Source organism: Solanum stenotomum, chromosome 12 (assembly GCF_019186545.1).
Source record: "Solanum stenotomum isolate F172 chromosome 12, ASM1918654v1, whole genome shotgun sequence".
Taxonomy (NCBI): Eukaryota; Viridiplantae; Streptophyta; class Magnoliopsida; order Solanales; family Solanaceae; genus Solanum; species Solanum stenotomum.
The window spans coordinates 6,049,861-6,073,014 of record NC_064293.1 but is presented as its reverse complement, the minus strand read 5'-3'; the positions used below and the strand labels follow the sequence as shown (position 1 = coordinate 6,073,014).

The following is a 23,154-nucleotide window of genomic DNA, read 5'->3' as shown; positions in this document are numbered from 1 at the left end:
TCCTACTCGTAAATTATATACTTAAAGCATCCTTTGAATACTCTTTATGGAGATAGAAGAGGACTCATACCTCTACGTCCAAGAAAATCAATCCTTGTCCTTTCTATTCTTCAAGAACAACATTTTTTTTTCCTTCAAGAAAACACTTGGCTAAGTATATCTATAGGTTTATGGAGAGGAAGACACTTGATTCTTGAAGAAATCAACTTACCTTAAGCTTGAGAGGATTGGAGATGAGCAAGACCAAGTCCTTACACGTTTTGGAGTATATGGAAAAAGAAATCCCAAACTTGTAATATAAAAACAACAAGTTTTACCTACTTTCTCTAAAGTGCCACGTGTCCCGTAGTGATTAGGCAGTGTGTGTGTCTGTCATAGAATGTAGATAACTTTTTACTCTGAAGTCGTATTAACAAGCGGTTTATTTGATGGAAACTAGACTCAAATACCTTTCATATTTGATAGGTTGTAGGCCCTCTAACTCCTTATATTAGGAAGTATGCTCATTCAAATTTAGCTGATAAATGAGATCATTTGTAGTAGTTCTCCACAATGAACCTTTAAACTTGAATCTTTTCTTTAATGATCTCTTTGGCCTAAAACTTTTGTTTAACCCTTCAAACGACTTAATATAAGGGTTACATGGTCTGTTTAACCATTTCAAACGATATATTCCCTCGATATCACACTTATGCATTGACGTTTACGAGTCGCTAATGTATTTTAAGTTACGGGGTATTACATTATTCCCCTTTAGATCATTCGTCCTCTAATGAAGGCTGCACCTTAAGATGATTCATATTCTCTTATTTTTGTTAAAAAATTGACAGAGTCTCCTTTGTAAGCAGGCTTATCCAAAACTTGTCAGCTAACCAAAATACATACACATTGCTTCAAAGAGCATCACAACACACCATTATGCAACAGATATCCACAAGGCTCTACTTGACCTTATACGAATGAAAACTGCACTAACTAATATAACATATCTAATATTGTGGACATCTCAACTCTAAGAAACATATGGTGTTCGTATTACCTAAACATATAACATATAATAAAGCAGTACTACAAAGTATGGGTAAAATTGATACTCAAATGAAATGAGTTATGACTTTAAGAACCTTTGGGCGGCTATTGAAATAAGCGGGAATACTTGGCCCTCATGTCAGCCTCTACTTCCCAAGTGGCTTCTTATACATTCTAACTTTTCCAAAGTACCTTGATTGATACTACATCTTTGGTCCTCAACTTCCTGATCAGTCGGTCTAATATTGTCACTGGGACTTTCTCATATGATAAATCTTCTGGGAGTTTCGTATCTTCTATGGGAATAACCTGTGTAGGATCTCTCAAGAATTTGCGTAACATGGACACATGGAAGACCAGATATACTGCAACTAACTCTCGAGGCAAGCCCATCTCATAGGCTACCTGGACAATTCTACATATAACTTTGTATGGCCCAACATACCTAGGACTCAACATACTTTTCCTCCCAAATCTCATAACGCGCTTTATAGGTTATACCTTTAAGAATATCCGGTCATCAACTTGGAACCCTATGTCTCTACGGCGTACGTCTGCATATGATTTTTGTTGACTCTGAGCAGTCTTCAATCTCTCTTGTATCAACTTTACTTTTTCAATGGCTTGGTGAACAAGATCTGGTCCTAATATTTGAGTTTCACCTACTTCACACCAACCAATAGGCGATCTGCACCGACATCCATAAAGAGCTCAACGTTTCATCCCCCGAACAAAAACACTCTTTAAATTATAAGTATTAATTTATTGATTAAATTAATAACTCTGCAAAATAATAATATTTCATAATTCCGACCATATTAGTTTATATAGGTTTTACTATACTTTAATTTTCTTTAAAATTGTATCTTTAGTGTTGAAGATTGGTATTATAAATTCCAATATTGAGTTTGGAGAACATTATAGAGTAAATTTTAGGTTTAGCAAACATAAAAATCATATTGGTATGCTATAGCTACAATTTGCATAATTGTGCTTCATAGCAAACATAAGTTTGCTATGAAGCATCAGATTTATATAAATCGTTGGCAAGCCTCTCGTTTGTATAAAAGCAAACGATTGTATATGTATATCGATTAAATAATTGTATATATGCAACTACTATGTATATGTATCAATGATTGTGTTTGTATATCTGCATAAAATTTGAATTTGTATACAATTGAATCGAAATAAGACATTTGTATATCAAATCTCTCACTCGCTCGCTTTATACAACACAAATTATACATTGTAATTTGTATAATTTGTGTTTGTATAAAGTGAGAAAGAGAGAAAGGCAAAAGAGAACTGGTAGGGAAAGATCTGTATTTGTATAATTATAAGTGTATAGGACAAAAATATATGTATTTGTATATATAGTTTTCTCTCACTTTATACAAACACAAACACAATTTATACATTTGTGTTTTGAGAGAGGTGAGGGAGAGTGGCGAGCGAAATCTGAGAGAGTGGCGAACGTGATTCTCTGGGGAGAAAGGCGAATGACAAGTGTTTGCTACGGATTACAATTAAATGAAACTGTAGTTATAACATTTAGTTTGAATTAATAGTTTGTTATTTTATACCATTTCCCAACATTATATCCTAACTTCAAATGATTAACGGAAGTTTTTTTTATCTTTTTATTTGTATTTTTACATTTCAGACAAAGAGTCAAAATATAGACACAGTTATTTTTAAAACAAATGCAAAGTTTGGAATTGTCACAAGATACACGATACGGACACACGAGAAACCAGAGACTCATAAAAGTAGCATATCAATGACATTCAATTTGTCACAAAAGGCTGCAGATTCTCTCTTTATATTAAGTAGAGTGTAAATTTTTTTCCGAAGAAAATCAATTGAACAACGTCGATCAATTTTTTTTGGGCATCGTGCAACACTAGGAAGCAAGCAAAAAGATTGAGGCAAAGGTAAGTAGGTAACCATTAGAGAAATGATTATACACTATTTGAGAGTGATTCATAGAATAATGTGTACTTTAACCAACTTGACATTCATCAATAACGAAATTTTCTATTTCAACGTTTTCTTGAAAGACTAATTAATAGTCACCTAGAGATTCATCAATAACAAAATTTTCTTTCCCCAAATATTCACTTCAAAAGAATTAATGATACAAAAACTAGTATATTGTACACCCACCTCCAGGAGAAAAGAGAAAAACAACAAAAGTAACAAATTGAATTGAATTGAAATGAAACTACTAAGATAAAGCAAAGGAGGTAAAGGAAAAAAAAAAAGGAAGCGTATGAACAGAACTACCTACGTAAACAAAGTGACAACATCTCGACGATATCCACGAACTATCAAGAGCCTGGGTACATTTTCAACCAATAGGTCCATGTATTCCATGTAGAAAAATGCTGGATGATTGGCAGGAGGAGGAGGAAGACTTACAAACACAACTGCAGCCATTCTCGAGTATTTTAGAATCGTTGAATTCAGCTTCAAAGTGGTATACAGGAATTTCTCAACTTGCTGCTCATTGACAACCACTGGCTTTCCATCAGCCATCAAAGGAGTCTTATCCCTCTCCGCTCTCTCTTTCATCTCTCCCAGATAACTAGCTATTCTTCCCTGAGCAGCACTGAATGCTTCAATAGATTCTTGCTGCTCCCCTTGGCCTTCCCATGACTTCATGGAAATGACAATTACCTCAGCTTGCATCCGAAGGTCATAAAGAAATTTCTTTACATCAGCCTTGAGTCCCTCGGCATCAGAATCTTCCTCAGCAATGCAGAAAACCTGGATCTTACAGCCCTCAAAGCTATCTTTTGTGAGAAGCAGTTGAGATAGCAACAGCATAAGACCACCATCTCTGACTATCCAGTACAAATCAATGGTTCCATACTGTCTTTGATACTCATTAGGCCATTCATCTAGACCCTTCACAATAACTACTGCCTTGTTTGCAACAATGCAGTCATTTATTATTCCAACAAAGGTAGCAGGAATTTCAATCAAATTTTCACGCCGCCATATCTCAGGGTACCGCATAACAATAATGTTTGGCTTGAGATTCCCAAGACCCATAGTCTGAACAATGCCTCTAAAGCCTTCTGACATGTTGGGAGCAACAACTATTTCTGCTACACCTTCGCATTGCTTGTAGTCAATATACGTACTTAGCTGCTTACAAGCTGCCTTGGCGTCCTCAACACGTTCATGGTAATCTCCATCTATAATAGAAATAAAGATGGACATTCCCCTGCCTTTTTTCTTCATACAGTTGGCAAAGTCTGCTAGCTTAGGATGACAAGGTACATTTTCTGGCAGCTTGCCCCATGGACGACAAAATATGAGGGGGATAGGGTACCAATTCTTGGGATGTACCTGACTTGCTGCATATACAATTGGATGTTAAATGCATGTCCTTTCTGGATGTCTACAGGCAGTGTAAGTTCACAAGAATAACCCTTTCTTGAGAAAATTGAAGATATTGCCAAGAATAAAAGATGCAAATTCTTCAGTTTCTGTTATTTGCAATTAATAACAGAGCATTTTGCAGCATATTTAAGTTAAATAGATGTATTTCCTAGTACTGTAATGTTTTCCAAGGATATGGAAGGACATGGAAAAGGAAAACATAGAGGCCTTTGGATGGATATTAATACGTGATCTGTTTAACCAGGATGACAGTTTACTAGACTTCAACTATATAATGTTTATTGAATAGGAAAAAAATATAAGAAGGTATTTTCCTTCGGTGCACCAAATTATTATTACCTCAATAATGCTTATATTGCAATAAAATAAGTGACTTACCCTTCAAGTTCCATTACACCATCCTTTTGCAGTAATAGATAATTGACTGTTTACACTAGTTATAGACAACTTGCTAAAAGTTAACTCAAGTAGTTTCACTTAAAAATTGAAAGTTCTTTCAAGTTTGAATTCGCGATAATACAAAAATAAATTCATGGAATACAATTCACTTTCAAGATTCCCTGGTGGTAAAATGGTAGACATGTGAGACTCAAATCTTATGCTAAAGAGCGTGGAGGTTCAAGTAGTCTCTAGTAAACCAAAGTCATCATTTAATAGCTATTTCGCTGTGCCTTCAACTCTCTGTGCCTTCTCTTTGTTTTCTTATCCAAAAAACTTTTAGGGGTACTTTTAGACCAATATGTGGATGAAGGGTATTTGTGAACCATTTCCCATACGAGAAGAGAAGCCAAAAAGTCATAAGATTATCTTATCCGGTTTCTAAAATGAGAATGAGCCGTGGGTTTAAAGATTTAAAGAAACGAATTAGATTATTAGGGGTGGTTTGGACTTATGAAATGCGTGGGTTCAGTTTTTAAATTATAAATAATATATGTGGCGAATTATAATAGGCCATGTGGAAATCTTAAATTGCAAAAAGCCATAAGATTTAGGATGTTAATTTGAGGGGTAATCTAGAGCCAAAAAATAGGTTAGGGATATTTTCAGACCAACAGGTGGATGGAGGGTATTTTGTGAACCATTCTTATACGGTAGGGGTATTTTTGGCCCTTTTCCATTTTGAGAATACCCATATGGGGAGTGTTTGGCATCGCAAACTTTTTTTTTTTTGGGGAGAAAATGGTTTCCTCTATGAAATCATTTTTTATAGGTTCCTTGATGAAATCGTTTTTCCCATGTTTGATTATTTTGAATTGTTTGAAAATGTTATCTCAAAAGAAAATATTTTCCATCAAAAGAAAAAATATGATTTTCGATGCTTATAAGAACGGGATTTTTTTTTATAGGAAGGCATGGTTTTTCCTTTTAAATGTCACACACCTCTTATTTCATACCATCAATTGGAGTCAGCAGGGATCAGTGTATAAAAAACGCACTCAAGTCCTTAAGCGAGGCTCAAAACTTGTTGAGCGTCTCGCGTCGCTTGATGTGCACTTCAATGTCGTCATCAAGGTTTCGATTGACATCCAAATGTTTTTCAATGTCATCAAGATGTTGTTAATCTTGGGAGTTGCTCGGACTCTTCACTTTCGATACAACACCCGTGTCGACACGACGTGGGTGTGGGATTCGTACCCGGTCTGGTCAAGCAGTTTTGGGTACTTTGACTATATTCAAGGAGAAATTCTGGAAAAATCCATTGATATGTGTAATCAAAACACAAATCAATGTGGAATTGAAGAAAATGAAATACCTTGTATATATAAATTTCTATCGCCGCTCCCTTTCCTTCTATCTCCTTCCAGGATTTTCCTCAAGTTCTTCACATAATATCTTGTAATTTAGGTTTTATAACTTTATCTTTAGCAGTGTTGTGAAAGGCGATCACCTCGTTGCCAATGGCAGAAGCGAGGCGAGGCGATCTTCAAAAGGCGACAAAAGGTGAGAGATGAGAAAGGTGTCACCTTTTGTATTTTCTTAAAAAAGGCTACCGATTTAGGGTTTTAAAAGATAAAGGATAATTTTAGTGTTTTCGACTAGACTCCTCCGATGACCAGCCAGACTTTTTCGTCGACTCCAAAGTCCAACTAATGCATATTTATTCTTTTCTTCATCAGATTTCTTTCTTCTTCCTCTACTTCTTTTTCCTTCTTCTTCGGACTCCATAATCACTTCTACCTTTGTTTTGACTTTTGTTATGTTTTTTTCTCATTCAAGTTATAGACTTTTAGTATGTACTATCTATTTTCAGTTTTTGAATTGAAATATTTGCTAATATGCTATTGCTATTGAGATTTTACTTATTTACATATGCAATTAAATATTTTAATTTTTGGTATTAATTGGTGCCGCACTTCAAAAAGGTGAGCGCCTCGACACTCGCCTCGCCTTGTGGCGAGGTCAAGGCGAGGCAGACCCTTGTCGCCTTTTATCGCCTCTCGCCATCCAAAAACTGATCTTTAGATATCTGATTTTTCTTTAGCCGAATCCCTGCACTTGTATCCATACATAGATCCATATCCCCAAATCTTAAAATTTAGATCATAGAGGATTTGACCTCTAGATCCGTACCCGTATTGGACACCCACACCCGAGTCTGAGTAACTTAAGTTGGAAGGAGGCCAAGAAACAACTGTTATTTAATCCTGTATTATAAGGTTACTGATATCCTTTTAGCAATTGTTGTTGTCTTTGTTAGGGTCAAATGGGTAATGTCTAAGATACAAAGGACATTTTGTTGTGTTGGAACAATGCAGCAAGAATATCAGATAGAAAAAGTGGTGGAATGTTGTCCTAGCTTGCATTTGGCGGATTGTACAGAAAGAAGCGTCAAATATTTCGAAGACACTACATACAGAATCAAAATGAAGTGTTTTTTGTCTTTCATATTCTGGTGTAAAGAAAATTATGTAGAGGGTGCAGAAACAATTTTTGAGTTTTTTGAAGCCTTGTAATACAAGCCTTTTACAATTGTAAATATTGATACTAGCATACATATTGATAGCCCCATGGGCAAAAACAAAGCTATAGAAGCCCTAAGAAGACTGTCGTCAAGGTCTCAGGTGAGGCAGACCCTTGTCGCCCTTTGCCGTCCAAAATACTTATTTAAACTTTTGGACACATTATTATCTCCCTCCGTTTAAAAAGGAATGACCTTTTATTTTTATTCTTGTTTCAAAATGAATGGCCCATTCCTTTCTTTTTGTTGACAACACTTTAATCTCAGTTTTCCATGTGACATGTTTAAGGCCACAAGATTAACGAGCATTTGGTACATTTGACATAACTTTAATTTAGAACCACAAGATTGAAACTCTTCTTTATTTTCTTAAACTCCGTGCCAAGTCAAACTAGACCATTCTTTTTGAAACGAAGGGAGTATCAATTTTATTGAGATTTCTTTAATTTACACCTTTGTGTATCAGTAACTTATAATTTATCATACAAAACAATTCTTCTAAGAGGTAAGTTAATTCTTTGCTTGATATCTATGGTTCTTACTCAACTACTTGAAAAAAGTAATTAGTCTTATACTAATTATTGTCTTTAATTACTCAATTAGGGGTCTAGATCACTTTCATCTAAGTACTTGAATTGAATATGCTAGTAAACATGATTAGCCCTAATCCACTAATCAGGTCGACCATAACCAATTAGGCTTCTTAGTAATTACTTTTTCAGATTTGGGGATTGATTTCTCGAATTTCTCCTATCTTTAATTCATGTTTTAATCTTTTTATTTTTGCTTCTGCATTATTCTTGTGCAAGGGCCAGAAATCTTCTCCGTATTGTTCTAATTTTATTGGATGTCCCCGAAAGGACTGCAGGTGATTATCTTATTGTAGGATAAGTGAAAGATGGATATTGTGGAGTTCAAAATAGGAGACAACTCCATTGCATCAGGATTAAGGAGTACAAGAAGCAACATATAGGTGAGATTTTGAAGAGCATATGTGCTAATTGAAAGGGTCAAAGATAGTTCTAAAAAGTTTGAGAGAATTATAATACAATAAGAGATAATTTTGATACAGTAAGGTTCCTGAGGGAGAGGATAACAGGATGCAACTTATACCAAGAGCAATGCAGAGGTTCTCGGTGTTCAACTTCCTTTATAAGGTATAGGCATACATGGTTCAAAGAGGATGAGGCTTATACCAAGAGCAATGCAGAAGTTCTTGGTGTTCATCTTCCTTTAAAAGGTATAACATTTGCATGGTTCAAGACCGAGGAATCAAGACCCAAATCTAATCTAGATTATAATCTCAACTACATGGGAGGATTTAAGACATGATTCAAATGCACTTGCCTAGACTTGCATCCAATCACTTGCCACAATGTTAGACCAAAGCAGAAGAAGTATCCAAAAACCATTCAGATTTGGAAAAAAAGAAGTGGTTAAGAGCAACAATCATCGGCGAGAATTGAAGCAATATAAGGATCCAATCTTTCTGAAATAGTATGGCAGTCAACCATCTGATGCACATTTTCAGAATAAAAATGTCTAAGCAAGGCACTGGCACACCAAAAAGTGTTGCCGAACATTAAGCAACGTTAATGGGGTAACAAACAAATTAACTATAATGAGAAACACCTTCTTCAATTGTAATAACCGAATCAAAAGCAACATAAGATCCAAAAAATATACAGATATATATTTTTGCACATAGACAAATCCTAGGTAAACAACATAATTGAAAAAAGTGAGGACCTGCAATGGCAATCCTAAATTGTGTTTGTTTCACTCAACCTTAAAGCAATTATAGAATACACATGCAAGGAGCAATCAGATGTTTTAATACAACAAGGAATGGACAGTACAAAAGCTGTTCTATGTTGTTTGACAAGAAATTTAAATGAATAAATAGATATATAAATAGAAAAATACATACCTCCCAAAGATCGTAAACTACGAAGAGCAAGCTGAAAATATGCACTCTTGAAACCATCACCCCAGTCTCCTGCTTTCCCCTTGATACTCACATAATAATAGATTAGACTTGCTAGGGCTAGTGATACCACAGTGAATGTCCATGAAATCAAAAACATGATCACTGAAAAGGAACAGCAGAAAGAGAACACTCATTACTCTGAAATGCAGAAGAAGATAGAATTCTATACAGCGTCTTTAAAAGAAATAAAAAAAATTGGGGCGTGGAGAAGTCACTCCTTGCTAGGACGAGTAAGATGATAATGACTGGAGTCTGGATTCATCAGCAATGTACCGCTATTCAGGCAAAGAAAGAGGTCATTCTACATCTGGATGGCATACGTCCATAAACCAAGATTCTCACTCTTCCCACTATTACATAAACCAAAACTACTATTTAATGTGACTGTCTACACGGGTCCTAGAAAGAAAAAAGAACAAGTCTCAGCAAGAAGGATGAGGAGATCTAGTTATGTTCCAGATGTTTTTTATGTGGTGCTGACTCAAAAGGCATTAGTCACCTCTTCTAACATTACCCAATAACAGATCAGCTATTGCAGCTGTTCCTAAACATAGTAGGACTCAGGTGCACTATGCCTAAGGCTACTTGGGACCTGCTGAAGTGCTGAATTACAATGGTGGCTTTCTGAGGCAAAAGAAATGGTGGAAAAAAAATTATCTGCATGCATATGGTGAATAATTTGGAGAGAGAGAAATGCAAGATGTCTTGGAAGACAGATATAGCTCTAACCAGAAAATCAAGATGAAATTTTGTTTCATTTCTGGTGTAAATAAAACTTTGTAGATGATGCAGAATCGTAACTGGACATGATTGAGTCCTAGTAAGATAATACAGGGAGACCCTGTGCAGCTTTCTGAACTGTAAATATGGCTCTAGCACAGCCTCTGTGCTGATATTAATATTCTCTGTTACCACTTTCAAGAAACACAAGAAGGGTACAACCAATTACATTGGACTAAGCAACAACAATCAGAAAAAGTAAATTACGAGATCTTTAAGGGAATCAATCAGATCCCTGAGTCCAAGAGTTTGAATTCTTCCAAACTAAAAACATCGAGTTGTAGAAGAATATAGAAAGCGGAGGAACAGTGACCCAAAATCCTCCAACCCATTTCCAAGTAAACCATTCGATGGATAATAACCAGGTTAGTAGTAACAATATTTCCAAAACTGGATTCACCGACTCGTAGAAAAGGGGAAGGAACGATAACCCAGAATCCTCCAAGGCTCCAAACCCATGTCCAAGCAAAGTAGCAAACTATCAGAAGGATTATAAACCAGGTTAATATTTACATTTTTTGCCAAGCCTAAAAGAGATACTTTCTTCTCTGTCCTTTATTTTACCATAGCAATCAGTGGAATAGACACATTGACATGATTCTCAAGTTCAGAAAGAACCCATCAACAAGAGCTGAATTGTTTGATTTCAAGAATCAAAGTTATTTGGGCTGTATAACTTGGAATCAATTGATTTAAAAACAAAATGACTGATGATAATTTAGAATAACTACTCACTTGTTTGAAACAAGAAATGACTACAAAAGAGCGAAAATAAGTTTTGGTTCTGGATGACACAGATGGATGAGATTACAGATAAGGGTTGGGTGTTCTTGAATGATCAAATGTTTAGAAGTTCTAAAGCAACCACTTGTAAGCAATTAGTGTGATAAAGATGCACCACACACAATGAAAATGAGATAAAAACTACAACGTCCTCCTAAATCAGTAGGACCCCCCTCTCCTACGTCCTCCGGTGATCCTTCTGATCACCGGATTTCATTTCTCCTTTCTTTTCTTTCCCACTGACCTTGTAGGCGAGTTTCAAATGGAAGATAGTATTTACTTTGCAGTTGGATTCAAGTCCTACGACGTCACAAGAACACCTGGTACGGCGGGAGCATGGTACGACTGGACGGAAAGAAATAGAAAATCTATTACGAGAACGACTTTTAATGAGAAGTCAATGGAATGGATCGTGCAGATTTTACGGGAGGCATCATTGACAAGGGGGAATATGGTGAAGAAATGGAAGAAAAAAGATGGGTTCTCAGAAGTTTTTTGTTCGAGGAACTACAATAAATATGGGCGCTACATCAGTTTAATAAATGTAAAAGGCAGGAGGAGGGAAGTTATCATCATTCCTGAATTAAATTTTAACTCAGGGTGGTTGAGCTTTGCGGAAAAGGTTGGAAGATTCATTAATAGTCGTAGAAAGTTAATGAATGGGGGCAATCACAGACTGGTGAGCAGAGACATTCCATATGCTACAGTGCTAAGGAGCATTAAATGGGCTAATAAAGATTCAAAACTTGCTGAAAAAGAGAAGGCAGCTCTAAAAGGGGATACAATCTTTATCAACGATGATCCAGAGGATTACAGTGAAGTGTTAAAGAGAAGTTTGGTAGGTGCATTTGAACCTAGAGCCGGAGAAACAGTGACCCTGTCAGAAATCAGGGGATGGGCTAATCGATTGTGGAAACAAACACACAGCTTGAACATCTACGAAATGGGCAATGACTTCTTTCTATTTGAGTTTGCACTTAGGGTCACAGCAGAGCAAGTGATTGAAGGAGATTGGGAGTGGAGGAATAATCCAGTTATCCTCCAATGGTGGAATCCAACAATAGGTACGAGATGCGGAAGAAGTAAAGAAAATTCAACTTGGGTAAAAATTGTAGGGTTGCCTTTGCATTTTTGGGATCAGAAAATTTTCAAGGTCATCGGAGATTTCTGCGGGGGGTGGGTAGAGACGGAAGAGGAAACCCAATTGAGGAATCATCTCAAATGGGCAAGAATCAGAATCAAAGGAGATGGAGCAGACATACCCAAAGAAGTGACCATCGACGGGGGCGGAATATGCTACACGATGCAAATTTGGGCCGAATCGCCGGTAAGAGTGTTTGCCGGAGAAGACCTGAACTCCGAGGTCAGTACCCAGCGGTCACGAGGCGGAAAACCACTGGGTAAAGGTGAGGCTCCTCTGCAAAGTCAAAAAGTAACTGCTACAGCTGGTAGAGCACGTGTTGTGTCAGAGGCATGTGGGCAGTCCTCCAAGTCAAACGAAATAGTGGGCCGGGGCGAGCCCAACTCAAAACAAAGCCCAATTCTAAAATTGGGGCCAGAACAAAATAAAGAGGGGGGCCTGGTCAATAAAAAGTTTGACTTGGCACGTGATAAGCAGGGGGAATTTCTAGAAGGGTTAAGTGGCATCAAGGAATTAGCGATGCAGTTCTTACAGGCTTACAACAAATGGGAAACCTCGAGTATGGTGGAAAACACCGACGTCTCAGCTCATAAAAGCAGAGAGTCGGTAAACAAGACGAAAGAGGCTGTTGAACTACTATGCAACAAAGCAAAGGGGATTGATCATTCTAAGGATTTTGGGGAGATTTCAGGGGCACAAGAACTAGTGGAAGGAGGCATGCAATTCAACAGATTCACGATGCGGAGCCGGTTTCCATACAAAACCCTGGGTACCATACAGATGGCGAGATTGAAGCATCCAGTTGGATAAAGTCACATATTTTGGAGCTCAGTAAAACTTATGGAGTGGCATTCGAAGGTTTCAGGGAAGAAACACATGCATTACTAATGAAGCTCGATGAAAGAAAGAGTGTGATGGAAAAGAAAGGGGCAAACAGTGCAGTGTCAACACCTCGTCACAGAGGAATTGGCAAGAATGAGTTGAAGAACTTACAATCAGATTTGAACGAGGAGGTCGAAGGTGCAAGGAACAGAGGGAGAGTCCTATCACTAACTCTTAAATGAAAGTAAATATTTTATCATGGTACGTCAGGGGGATTAACAAGATTTCAGCAAGGAATCTGGTTAAGAGCTCTCTTCTAAAATGGAGAGCTGATGGTTATTGCCTTCAGGAGACAAAAATCAATAAAGATGTAGAGGGGATAGCCAAACAATTGTGGTCTAGTAGATGGATGAAATGTGGGTATTCTGAAGCTGATGGTAGTAGTGGGGGGATACTAATTATGTGGGACTCAAGAGTATGGATGGGTAGTTGTGTGGAGGAAGGCAAATACTCAATCACTTACAAATTTGAAGCTGTCCACGATGGTTTTTGTTGGTTTCTCACTGGCGTATATGCTCCACACACCAGAGCTGAGAAACTGGAATGCTGGGAAGAAATTGCAGCAGTTAGGGAGCTATGTGGAGGCCCTTGGGTCACCTGTGGGGACTTCAACACTGTCAGAACAATGGCAGAAAGGAGAGGATGCAGAAGAATAACCAATGTAATGGCTGATTTCTCGAGTTGGATAGAGGATATGGAGTTACATGACCCTCATCTAAATGGTGGGACCTTTACCTGGTACAGAGGGGCTGACCACGACAGTGCTGCGAGACTGGACAGGTTTCTCTATTCAATTGAGTGGGAAGCACAATTCAGAAACATAAGGCAACAAATTATGCCTAGAGTTATATCTGATCACAACCCAGTTATGCTACAATGTGGTGATTGGGAACAGAGGAAGGCTTACTTCAAATTTGAGAACTGGTGGCTTAATGTAGAAGGTTTCAAAGATCTAGTCCAGAACTGGTGGAATGGTTTTGTTGTGGAAGGTTGCCCAGACTTCAAATTCAGTATGAAGCTAAAGATGCTAAAACAAAAACTTAAAGATTGGAGCAGTGTAACTTTCGGGGAACTTAACAACAAGAAGAACAGCTTGCTAAGTGAGCTAGCTGAGATGGATCTGATCCAGAATGATAGGGTGCTGACAGAGGATGAGATGATGATTAGAGCAACAGTTCTAGTCGAGTTAGAAGAATTAGCGAAGAATGAAGAGTCCAGGTGGAGACAGAAGTCCAGAGTGTTGTGGCTGAAACAAGGTGATAATAATACCAAGTTCTTTCAAAGAGTAGCAACAGCTCATAGGAGGTGCAACACCATCGACAGGCTGATTATCAATGGGGAGGAGAATAAAGATCCAAAAGAAATCAAAGATCATATAACAGAGTTCTACAAGCAGCTATACACTGAATCAGAAAGTTGGAGGCCATCATTTGTGATGACAAATTGCCCAAGAATAAGCCAAGAGGAGCAGGAATGGATGCAGAGACCATTTTCAGAAGAGGAAGTCGTACACATTCTCAAATTGTGCGATGGAGACAAAGCCCCTGGCCCAGATGGTTTTACTATGCTTTTTTTCAAGGAGTGTTGGGGGATCATAAAGAGCAATGCAATGCAAACAATCCACAATTTCCATCAGAATGAAGTGTTTGAAAGATCCTTGAATGCCACTTTTGTGGTATTAATCCCCAAGAAGCTCGGAGCTGTGGAACTCAAGGATTTTAGGCCAATAAGTTTGATTGGTGGAATGTACAAAATCATCGCTAAGCTGATCACCGAGAGAATGAAAACAGTGATGGGGAGACTGATTGATGAGCACCAAATGGCTTTTTTGAAGGACAGACAGATAATGGATGCCTCTTTATTGGCAAATGAGTTGGTGGACTCCAGGGAAAAACAAAAGATATCAGGTATCCTATGCAAATTGGATATTGAGAAGGCATATGATCATGTCAACTGGAACTACCTCTGGAAAGTTCTGAGCGAAATGGGGTTTGGGAGGAAATGGGTGAATTGGATCAAATTTTGCGTGTCAACAGTGAAGTTCTCAATCATTATAAATGGGAGTCCTGAAGGTTTTTTTCAATCACAAAGGGGATTGAGACAAGGAGATCCAATGTCTCCTTTCTTATTTCTCCTAGCAATGGAGGGACTCAACTACATGGTCAGAAAGGCTAATGAAATGGGGTGGATAAGAGGTTTTGGTGCACATACAAACAGAGCCAATAATATGGAGGTCGCACACCTTCTATATGCAGATGACTCTTTAGTGTTTTGTGGTGCAGAAGTGTCACAAATTAGACATTTGAGGGCAATACTAACCATTTTTGAAGGCATATCAGGACTATATGTGAATTGGCAGAAGAGTTGCTTGTTCCCGGTTAATCAAGTAAATGACATGCAAGACCTTGCCGACAACCTGGGCTGCCAAGTAGCTTCTCTTCCCACCAAATACCTGGGGATGCCCTTGGGCGCCAAGAACAAAAAATTGGAAGTATGGAGTGAAGTGAAAGGAAGCTGACAAGGTGGAAGAGTCAATATATATCCCTGGGAGGTAGATTGACTCTCATAAAATCAGTTCTGGATGCACTTCCGACTTATATGCTAAGTCTTTTTCCACTACCAAAAAGTATTGGAAAGAAACTCAACAAGCTGAGAAGGGTCTTCCTCTGGCAAGGAAATAAAGAGAAGCAAGGATACAACCTGGTTAAATGGGAAGAGGTGACAATGAGCAAAGCACAAGGAGGTCTGGGCATTAAGAATTTGAGTACTCAGAACACCAGCCTGCTGCAAAAATGGTTGTGGAGATTCTGTTGTGAAGATATGGCATTATGGAGGAGGTTTATTGCTGAGAAATATGGCCTACAAAGCAACTGGATAACTGAAGAGGTGAATGGCACTTTTGGGTGCTCTGTATGGAAAACCATCAGGAGAATGTGGCCTGATTTCAGTGCAAAGGTGACCTTCAGAGTGGGGAATGGTTTGAAGACCAGTTTCTGGAACGAGACCTGGTTAGGTGATGTAAATCTGAGGATACTTTTTCCTGATCTGTACATTATCAGTCTACAGCAGAATGACACTATAGCGCAAATGTGGACCCCTCAAGGTTGGGACCTTATGTTCAGAAGGGCTCTAAATGATTGGGAGGTTGGAAGAGTAGCAGACCTACTGCATGCTTTAAACTTGTTTCCAGGCACTGTCACAGAGCCTGACAAACCAGTTTGGAGACTGCATAGCAGAGGGGTTTTTACAGTTAAATCATGCTATTGGGAGAGGAATACCAATCATCTCTTGACAACAGTTTGGCCTTGGAAATTAATCTGGAAAATTAAGGTTCCTTTAAAAGTTGCATGTTTCACTTGGTTGGTAATTAGAAGAGCTTGTCTCACCCATGAAGTGCTACAAAGAAGAGGTATACAGATCTGTTCAAAGTGCTACATGTGCGGACAGAAGGCTGAAGTAAATGGTCATTTGTTTCTGCATTGCAAGATAGCTACAGATCTGTGGAACATGTTCGTTTGTATACTCGGGGTTAACTGGACAATGCCCAGAACCACTTTTGAGGTCCTAACACACTGGCAAGGAATCGGAAAGAGAGGATCAAAAGAAGATTGGTGGAAAAATATCCCTGCTTGCATATGGTGGACACTATGGAAGGAAAGGAATGGGAGATGTTTTGAAGGAAAGGTTAGCAGCCCAGAGGAGATCAAGATGAAATGCCTTAGTCTTTTGTATTTTTGGTGTAAGCAAAATTTAGTGGGGGAAGTAGATAGCCTTGTGGAGTTTAAAAGCCAATTGTAAAGTTAGTTTTGTCTTTTTGGATTTGAGTATGATGGCACCCCCTGGGGGTTTGTAAATCCCACCTCATCGATTTTGATGAGGTCTTTTGTGTGAATACAAAGTTACCTATTTCAAAAAAAGAATGATAGCAATTAAAGCTCAAATTGCATTCAGCAGCTACTCAGAAACATGTAACTATACTGACATGGGGGCGTGCGACCACTTTAGAGCTTAGGATCTCTTATTTGATAACTAGAAGTCCTATTCTAATGTCTTCTTTCCGGGAAAGGTAATTTGTCAGGAAATAGCTAAGTACAAGGAAAGTAGAATACCTATTTTGAAAGGAAACTATAAATGAAAATACGAATTTAGTATGGAAGGAAACAAGAATAGAAATAGTAAGTCCTTATTTGGGAAACATGGGCTTCTTGAACCATTGAAACTTCAGACATGGGCTTGGACTTGAAAGCAAGTCCACACACCTATTCTTGGACAAATAAGAACTTCAACTTGGTGTCCAAGGTTGCAAAAAACCAATACACCTTGCTTTGCACCACATTTTTACCTCTTCTTTATTTGAGAAAAGGTAACTTGTATTATAAACAAAGGAATACTCAAGAAGTATTTCAGTAATACTTGCAATAAAAAATCACAGAAGTGTAAATATCCTCGTATGAACTCATAAGTAATCTAAAATGCTAGGACTATCCTCTTCTTCTTGAGGTTACTCATGCTAACACCAAAAATTGACAAGGCCCAGACATTTCATCTTTATTTTCTGCATAGCGCAGCTCTTGTTTTCAAAGTATCTCTGGTTCCTTTGCAACCAAATAGTCCACCATATGCAAGCTGGGATAATCTTCCATCTCTCTTTGCACCCTGACTGATTTCAATCCCTATTTCAACAAGCTAAAGCTTCCTTTTTATATTCCTTGGCATAGTCTGATGCCCCTTAGGTTGATGAAAATTTGCCACAGTTTCACAGTCTCTCTACAGTGTAGAAAGAGATGATTTATTGTCTCTGCCTCACCTTCACAAAAAGAACATCCAGAACACAATTGAAAACCTCTTTTTATAAGGTTATCCTGAGAAAGAGCAGCCTGTTTGGCGAAAAGTCAGGTAAAACAGGTCACCTTGAAAGGCACCTTAACTTTTCTTATCATCTTCCATGACCTGTTGAGTGTGTGACCTCTGAGAGTTTCTGTAAGATGACCCCATTGAGAATCTCCCCTGTTTGTCTAGAATTCAATTTAGTTTATCCTCACTTGGTGTTGAGGCCCTTGCATTGCTCCAGGGTGTTTAGAAATCTAACCATTCTGCTCCCCTCCCAATCATTTAACTGAATCTGAAGTTCCATCCCTGGTTATCTCTTATCTCTTTGACAGTGGCCACTTTCTAAAGGCTCAAGCTGAACAGGTGAGAAAAACTGACTTTAACAGGTCCCTGTCCCACCTAGCATTCCTCCCAAAAGAAGGTCTTCCCTCCATCTCCCACCTTCATTTTACAATCATTTATAAATTTTGGCCACAGATTTCTGAGGACATGGCCTATCCACTCCATCGTCTTCTGGCTGAAGCTCTCGCTCTTGTCATCATATTGCGTCCTCTTTCCACCCATTCATACCATGTTTCAGCTCTTGAGACCTTCCTTATGATGTTGTACTATATGAATCCTACCGTGAAATAGATGACATCGTCATCCATATCTGAAAAGAAAGAGAGAATGCTAAAAAAAGGGCCAGAGGATGATTCCGGTGATCGAATATCACCGGAATAGGAGCTCTAGAAACCCGGAAGGGACCTTAGAGGTGAGTCTCGGGAAAAGGGCCTGGAAGCTTTTTGAAGTATAAATGGTTCTTTTTGAGGGCATGAAGGTCCTATATATTGCTACCACTTCTTTTTTCTCACCCCATTTCACTTAAAAGAACTTAGTTTTCAATTTATTCAGTAAACTTAAAAAATCTCAAAGTGCATCTCAATTATAAAAAATCATGAAGTTGTTCACCACATTGAAGGTTACAAGACCTATACTCCGTCCATAATTTGAATGAAGGCCACCAGTGTCCACAAGTAAATTTCCTTCTGACTGGTTATACATTTAAACGTTAATTTTTTTTCTTCTCTTGAACAAATTTCTTATTAGAAAAACTGTAAGAAGTTCGACATTTTGCTAATCATATACTGCCAAATAATTGTAATCATTCCTAATTATCTTCATATTTTTTTCGGATATAGTTTCTATAAAGCGCAGCAAAAAGCAAAAAGAACACATTCAGCCCTTTCAACCTCTAAAACTAAAATTGATAACAAAAGCCTAGTTTGGTAGCTGAGTACAAAATCAAATTAACGAAAAATTACTTGGGAAAATGTTACCAAATCTGTCAGAAATAGGCTAAATGATAAACGACACATAATGGGAGAAGCAATATATGGATAAGTAAAGGTCCAAGTCAAATATTAGCAGTTTCAAGCTCCTGGATACTCACTAATGTATAACAGGCAGCACCAAGATGATGGTTTTCTTGGGAAAGATGAGCAATATGAAGCAAATATATATGTTAGAGCATAGACAATTAGTTTATTTCCAGCGATATAAACCAAAACAGAGAAAGAATACCAGTTCTCCAACAGCAAAAGTAGAAGAAAATACCTATACAAAGTAATGCTCCAACAAGAGAGAGACTCCAGTGGTGGAATTTCCATCGAGGTCGCCAGCTGGGAGCATCCAACAGATCCAGAAGGAAGCAGGACAAGTTCACACCAGCATAGCATAGGAGGTAAAACATTGTTATGGTTGGTGAAATAAGATCCAAATTTCCAATTACGACACATCCAATACAGATGAAGGCAGTGAAGAAAGTAGCCACATGGGGCTCACCTCCATCTACCACTTTAAAATAGTTCAGAACAGGTAGAATATCATCGTTTGCAATCGCAGCAAGGAGACGTGGTGCACCAGTCAAGCTTTGAAGGGCTGCCCCTAAGGTTGAAAGGATGATACCGACATAAACAATTGCTGGAAATGGCCAAGCAATTGAAGCGGTCAACAACCTGCATGAGTGCATTAGCTATACACCATAAGTAGATTTTGAAATACCATTCACTACAATAATATAATCTCTTTCATACAAAGTTACATACTTATGGGTCAAATACAAGTCATTAAAACTTTCAGATCCCAAATATATTGAGATTACAAGGAGTATCAGCCTTATAATTAAAATGACAGAGAGCCGTTCATAATATACAAGGAAACCGAAAACTGTCTCTGGCATGCCCATGTCTTCTAAACCCTAGCTAGATGACAGCATAAGAAAGTGATCAATACTAAATTCAAAAGCAAAAAGCATCATTGATTTGAACCAAGAATAGGAGAACCGGAACTGAATATCCACTTACAATTTATGCAAAGGCGAAGAAGTAAATCCATTAATGCAAAATACGGTGATATAAAGCAAAATTCTAGTTGATTAACTGTAGCAACCATCTCACAATTTACAGTTTATCTATCTATCTATCCATCTATCAATACTAGCATGAACTCCCTAACCTCCCTAACCTGAATGTTAAATTACTATAATACTCCTACTAAAAATACTCAGTTAAGTATATTTTTATATTATATTAAAAGTAGACACCTTTTCATATTGAAAGGTTGTGACGTTTTTGAAGGTTTAAAACTTTTTCAAAGGGTTGTGACTTTTCTGTTGCGACTTTTTCGAATGGTTGTGACTATTCTGAAGGGTTGTGACTTTCGTGATAAGCCACAATTAGCACCTATTCATACTAACATTTCTTGGCTATAAATAGAGGGATTTCCTCTCATTTTTAACCTATGAATATGAATATTATAAGTTTTCTACCCTTCTTTGTCTTAAAGAACCTCAAGTATGATTTTCAACCGTTGGTATCACACAAACAAGAGTTAGTGAACAAATTATAGCAATCATATTCTCTAAGCACACTAGGCTGCAAGCATGGTTAAAAAAATATCAAATGTGAAGATGATGAGGTGTTATTAAATTTCATGTATTCAAAATTTGCAAATCATAGTTAAGTTAATTTTGTTTGCAATTTTTGGTATGTTTTTCAAGAGAATGCTAATGATTCTTTTTCCAACAGTATTTTTCACATAAGTTAATTTTATTTGTTTTATTGTCTTTATTAACTTGCTATCCTTGTAATATTTTGAATGGCTCTTTTTTGAACTATTCATGGGTTAAACTCAAACTGTGGTTTATGCTTATTCATCCACCCACTATCCTGATCCAACGATATTAGAAGAAGGTACAAAAAGAAACACTTTTTCTCCCCAAATTCAGATTTTACCTCGAGAAATAAAGGATATTCTCACATTCATAATTTGAAAATAATTTTTAAATGTTGGTGCTTTGCAATGACGATAAATATCAGCCCGATTGACTAATCATTCATCAATTCACACTTGTATTTACCTTCTACCATTCTCATCACATACGTACTTCAATATTATTTATATCATTTTAAACCATTGATAATAATTAACATGAGATACACGTGTTGCACGTGTTCCAGAACTAGTAACTAGTAAACACTTGAATGACAAAAAAATTCCAAAGCTTAAAAGAAAGATCATCTAAACTCTCAGCTCAATCGTAGCTACTGCTTTTTCCTTTGGGAACTTCTAAGACTTCTTCACAATTTTCAGCTCTTCTAAAAGAAAGCTCAAATAACCCTCTCTCTCACAGTTATCTCTAGATATTCTATACACACACTAATCTGGTCTCAAGTGCAAATTCCCTTAATTCTCTTTTTAGTGAAAGGACTGGGACTAGCCCACTTCTTAGTGCAACTGATATGCCCCGTTAGACTTGGAATTTTACTGTTTTTATCAATTAAATGAACCATTTTAATGATTACGTGCTGGCAAAGTTTGGGCTGCTTAGTTTTGGTGTTTGAATGATGATTGTAATGTTGGGAATATGTTGGATAGGATTTGAGGTATGAACTAGAGCCAAGGGGAAGTTATTTGGAGGTTAAAAGTTGAGGAAGATACAGGGGGCACACTGTAGCGCCCCAATCGCATATCAATGATTGAATTTTCAAGTTGAACAAAGACCGGACAGCCGGTGGGGCTCACTGTGTGTTTTGATCAAAGGCAAGTAGAGGCAGCAGATTTGGTCCCTACTGTGCACCTATTTCACGTTGAAGGCTGGCCAGGCCTGAAGTGTGCATGTTACGTGGGCTACAACATATAGTTAATTTCCAGGGTAAGCAGCGCACATGCTATCACACGTGCCCAGTGTGGTGAACAATCTAATTGCAAAATTTGGGATTTTCCTCTTTCTCCCAACTCCTAGTCTAGGACGCAACTCCAAGTGGAGGATTTCACCTCAAATTTCTTCTCAGCCATTCAGGTGAGTTTAATGTGGTTTCTTAATGTTATCGAATCCCCAAATTGATTGATTTTGTCTAGATGCTCCACCTGAAATTCCGTAAGGGTCAAGAATTAAGATTTTGATCTCTTAAGGTAATCTTTTCACTATAGCTTGAGCTGGAGTTTGTGACTTGCACAGGTTATGGGTAGGCCATACGTTGTGGGTTTGGGTGATTTGGAAGAGGTTCAAGCCATGGCTCACCTCATAGCAATAAAATGAGGTTGATTGGCCTAAGGCCAACACCCCAAGACACCCATAAGCATTTGGGACAAGAAATGATGTTGATATGATAGTGTCGCTTAGTCATGGAAGTACTAAAGAACAAATCGTTTATGTGAATACGTTATTTGAACTCATTTATGATTGCATGATGTTATTTAAACTCCCAAAGCTATGATATAAGAAGACATGTTTACGCTGAAGTTTGAAATATCTATGTTGAAATGGAACTCGACATGTTAAAAAAATGTTTTGACAGCTTGAAGCCTTATGTTTTGAATGAAATATCCTTTTGGGAGATATTATGGACTACTAAGATGGTGTTCATTTTTCCTAGAAAGGCGAGCATCATACAAAACAACAGGAGGAGGTGTGAGTTATGTGATGCCCTCATGGCCTTAGTGATGCCTTTGTGGCCTTACACTTGATGCGCTCGTGACCTTATACTTAGATGCTTCCTCATACTTGATGCCCTCATGGCCATTGCGAAGCCCTTGGGACCTTACTTTGACAAAATTGATGTGCCCTCTTGGAATTTTTTTGGGTTGCTAGTGTACCCACCATTTTAGTTTCTGAACTATATTACAGTAGGTCACACGCATCATGTTACTTCATGCCTAAGTTGAACTCGTGGTATTGTCTCTTGTTTTATACGCTTACATCGATCATATTTAGCTACACATGATCGTATTCACCGCCTACTCATATTTTGGGAAGTTATCGATATACCTCAACATACTTGAGTCTCATTTTAGAAACTATGC

At 37.8% G+C, this 23,154-nt stretch overlaps 1 protein-coding gene and 1 non-coding gene across 4 annotated transcripts in view; both read right to left on the bottom strand.

Annotated features, from left to right (window-relative positions):
* Window positions 1-3,147: 3,147 nt before the first annotated feature.
* LOC125847027 (cation-chloride cotransporter 1) overlaps window positions 3,148-23,154 on the bottom strand; it is a 39,029-nt gene continuing 19,022 nt past the window's right edge. For all 3 annotated transcript variants that reach the window (XM_049526736.1, XM_049526737.1, XM_049526738.1), the window contains 3 exons: window positions 19,405-19,805; window positions 9,333-9,494; window positions 3,148-4,397 (listed from right to left, as the gene is read on the bottom strand). In XM_049526736.1, coding sequence (XP_049382693.1) covers window positions 3,319-4,397; window positions 9,333-9,494; window positions 19,405-19,805 — 1,642 coding nt within the window. In that variant the 3' untranslated portion in view covers window positions 3,148-3,318. The remainder of the gene's footprint in view (window positions 4,398-9,332; window positions 9,495-19,404; window positions 19,806-23,154) is intronic.
* LOC125849601 (U6 spliceosomal RNA) lies at window positions 8,165-8,265 on the bottom strand. The gene has a single exon (XR_007444678.1). It is a non-coding gene; the product is annotated as a U6 spliceosomal RNA (small nuclear RNA).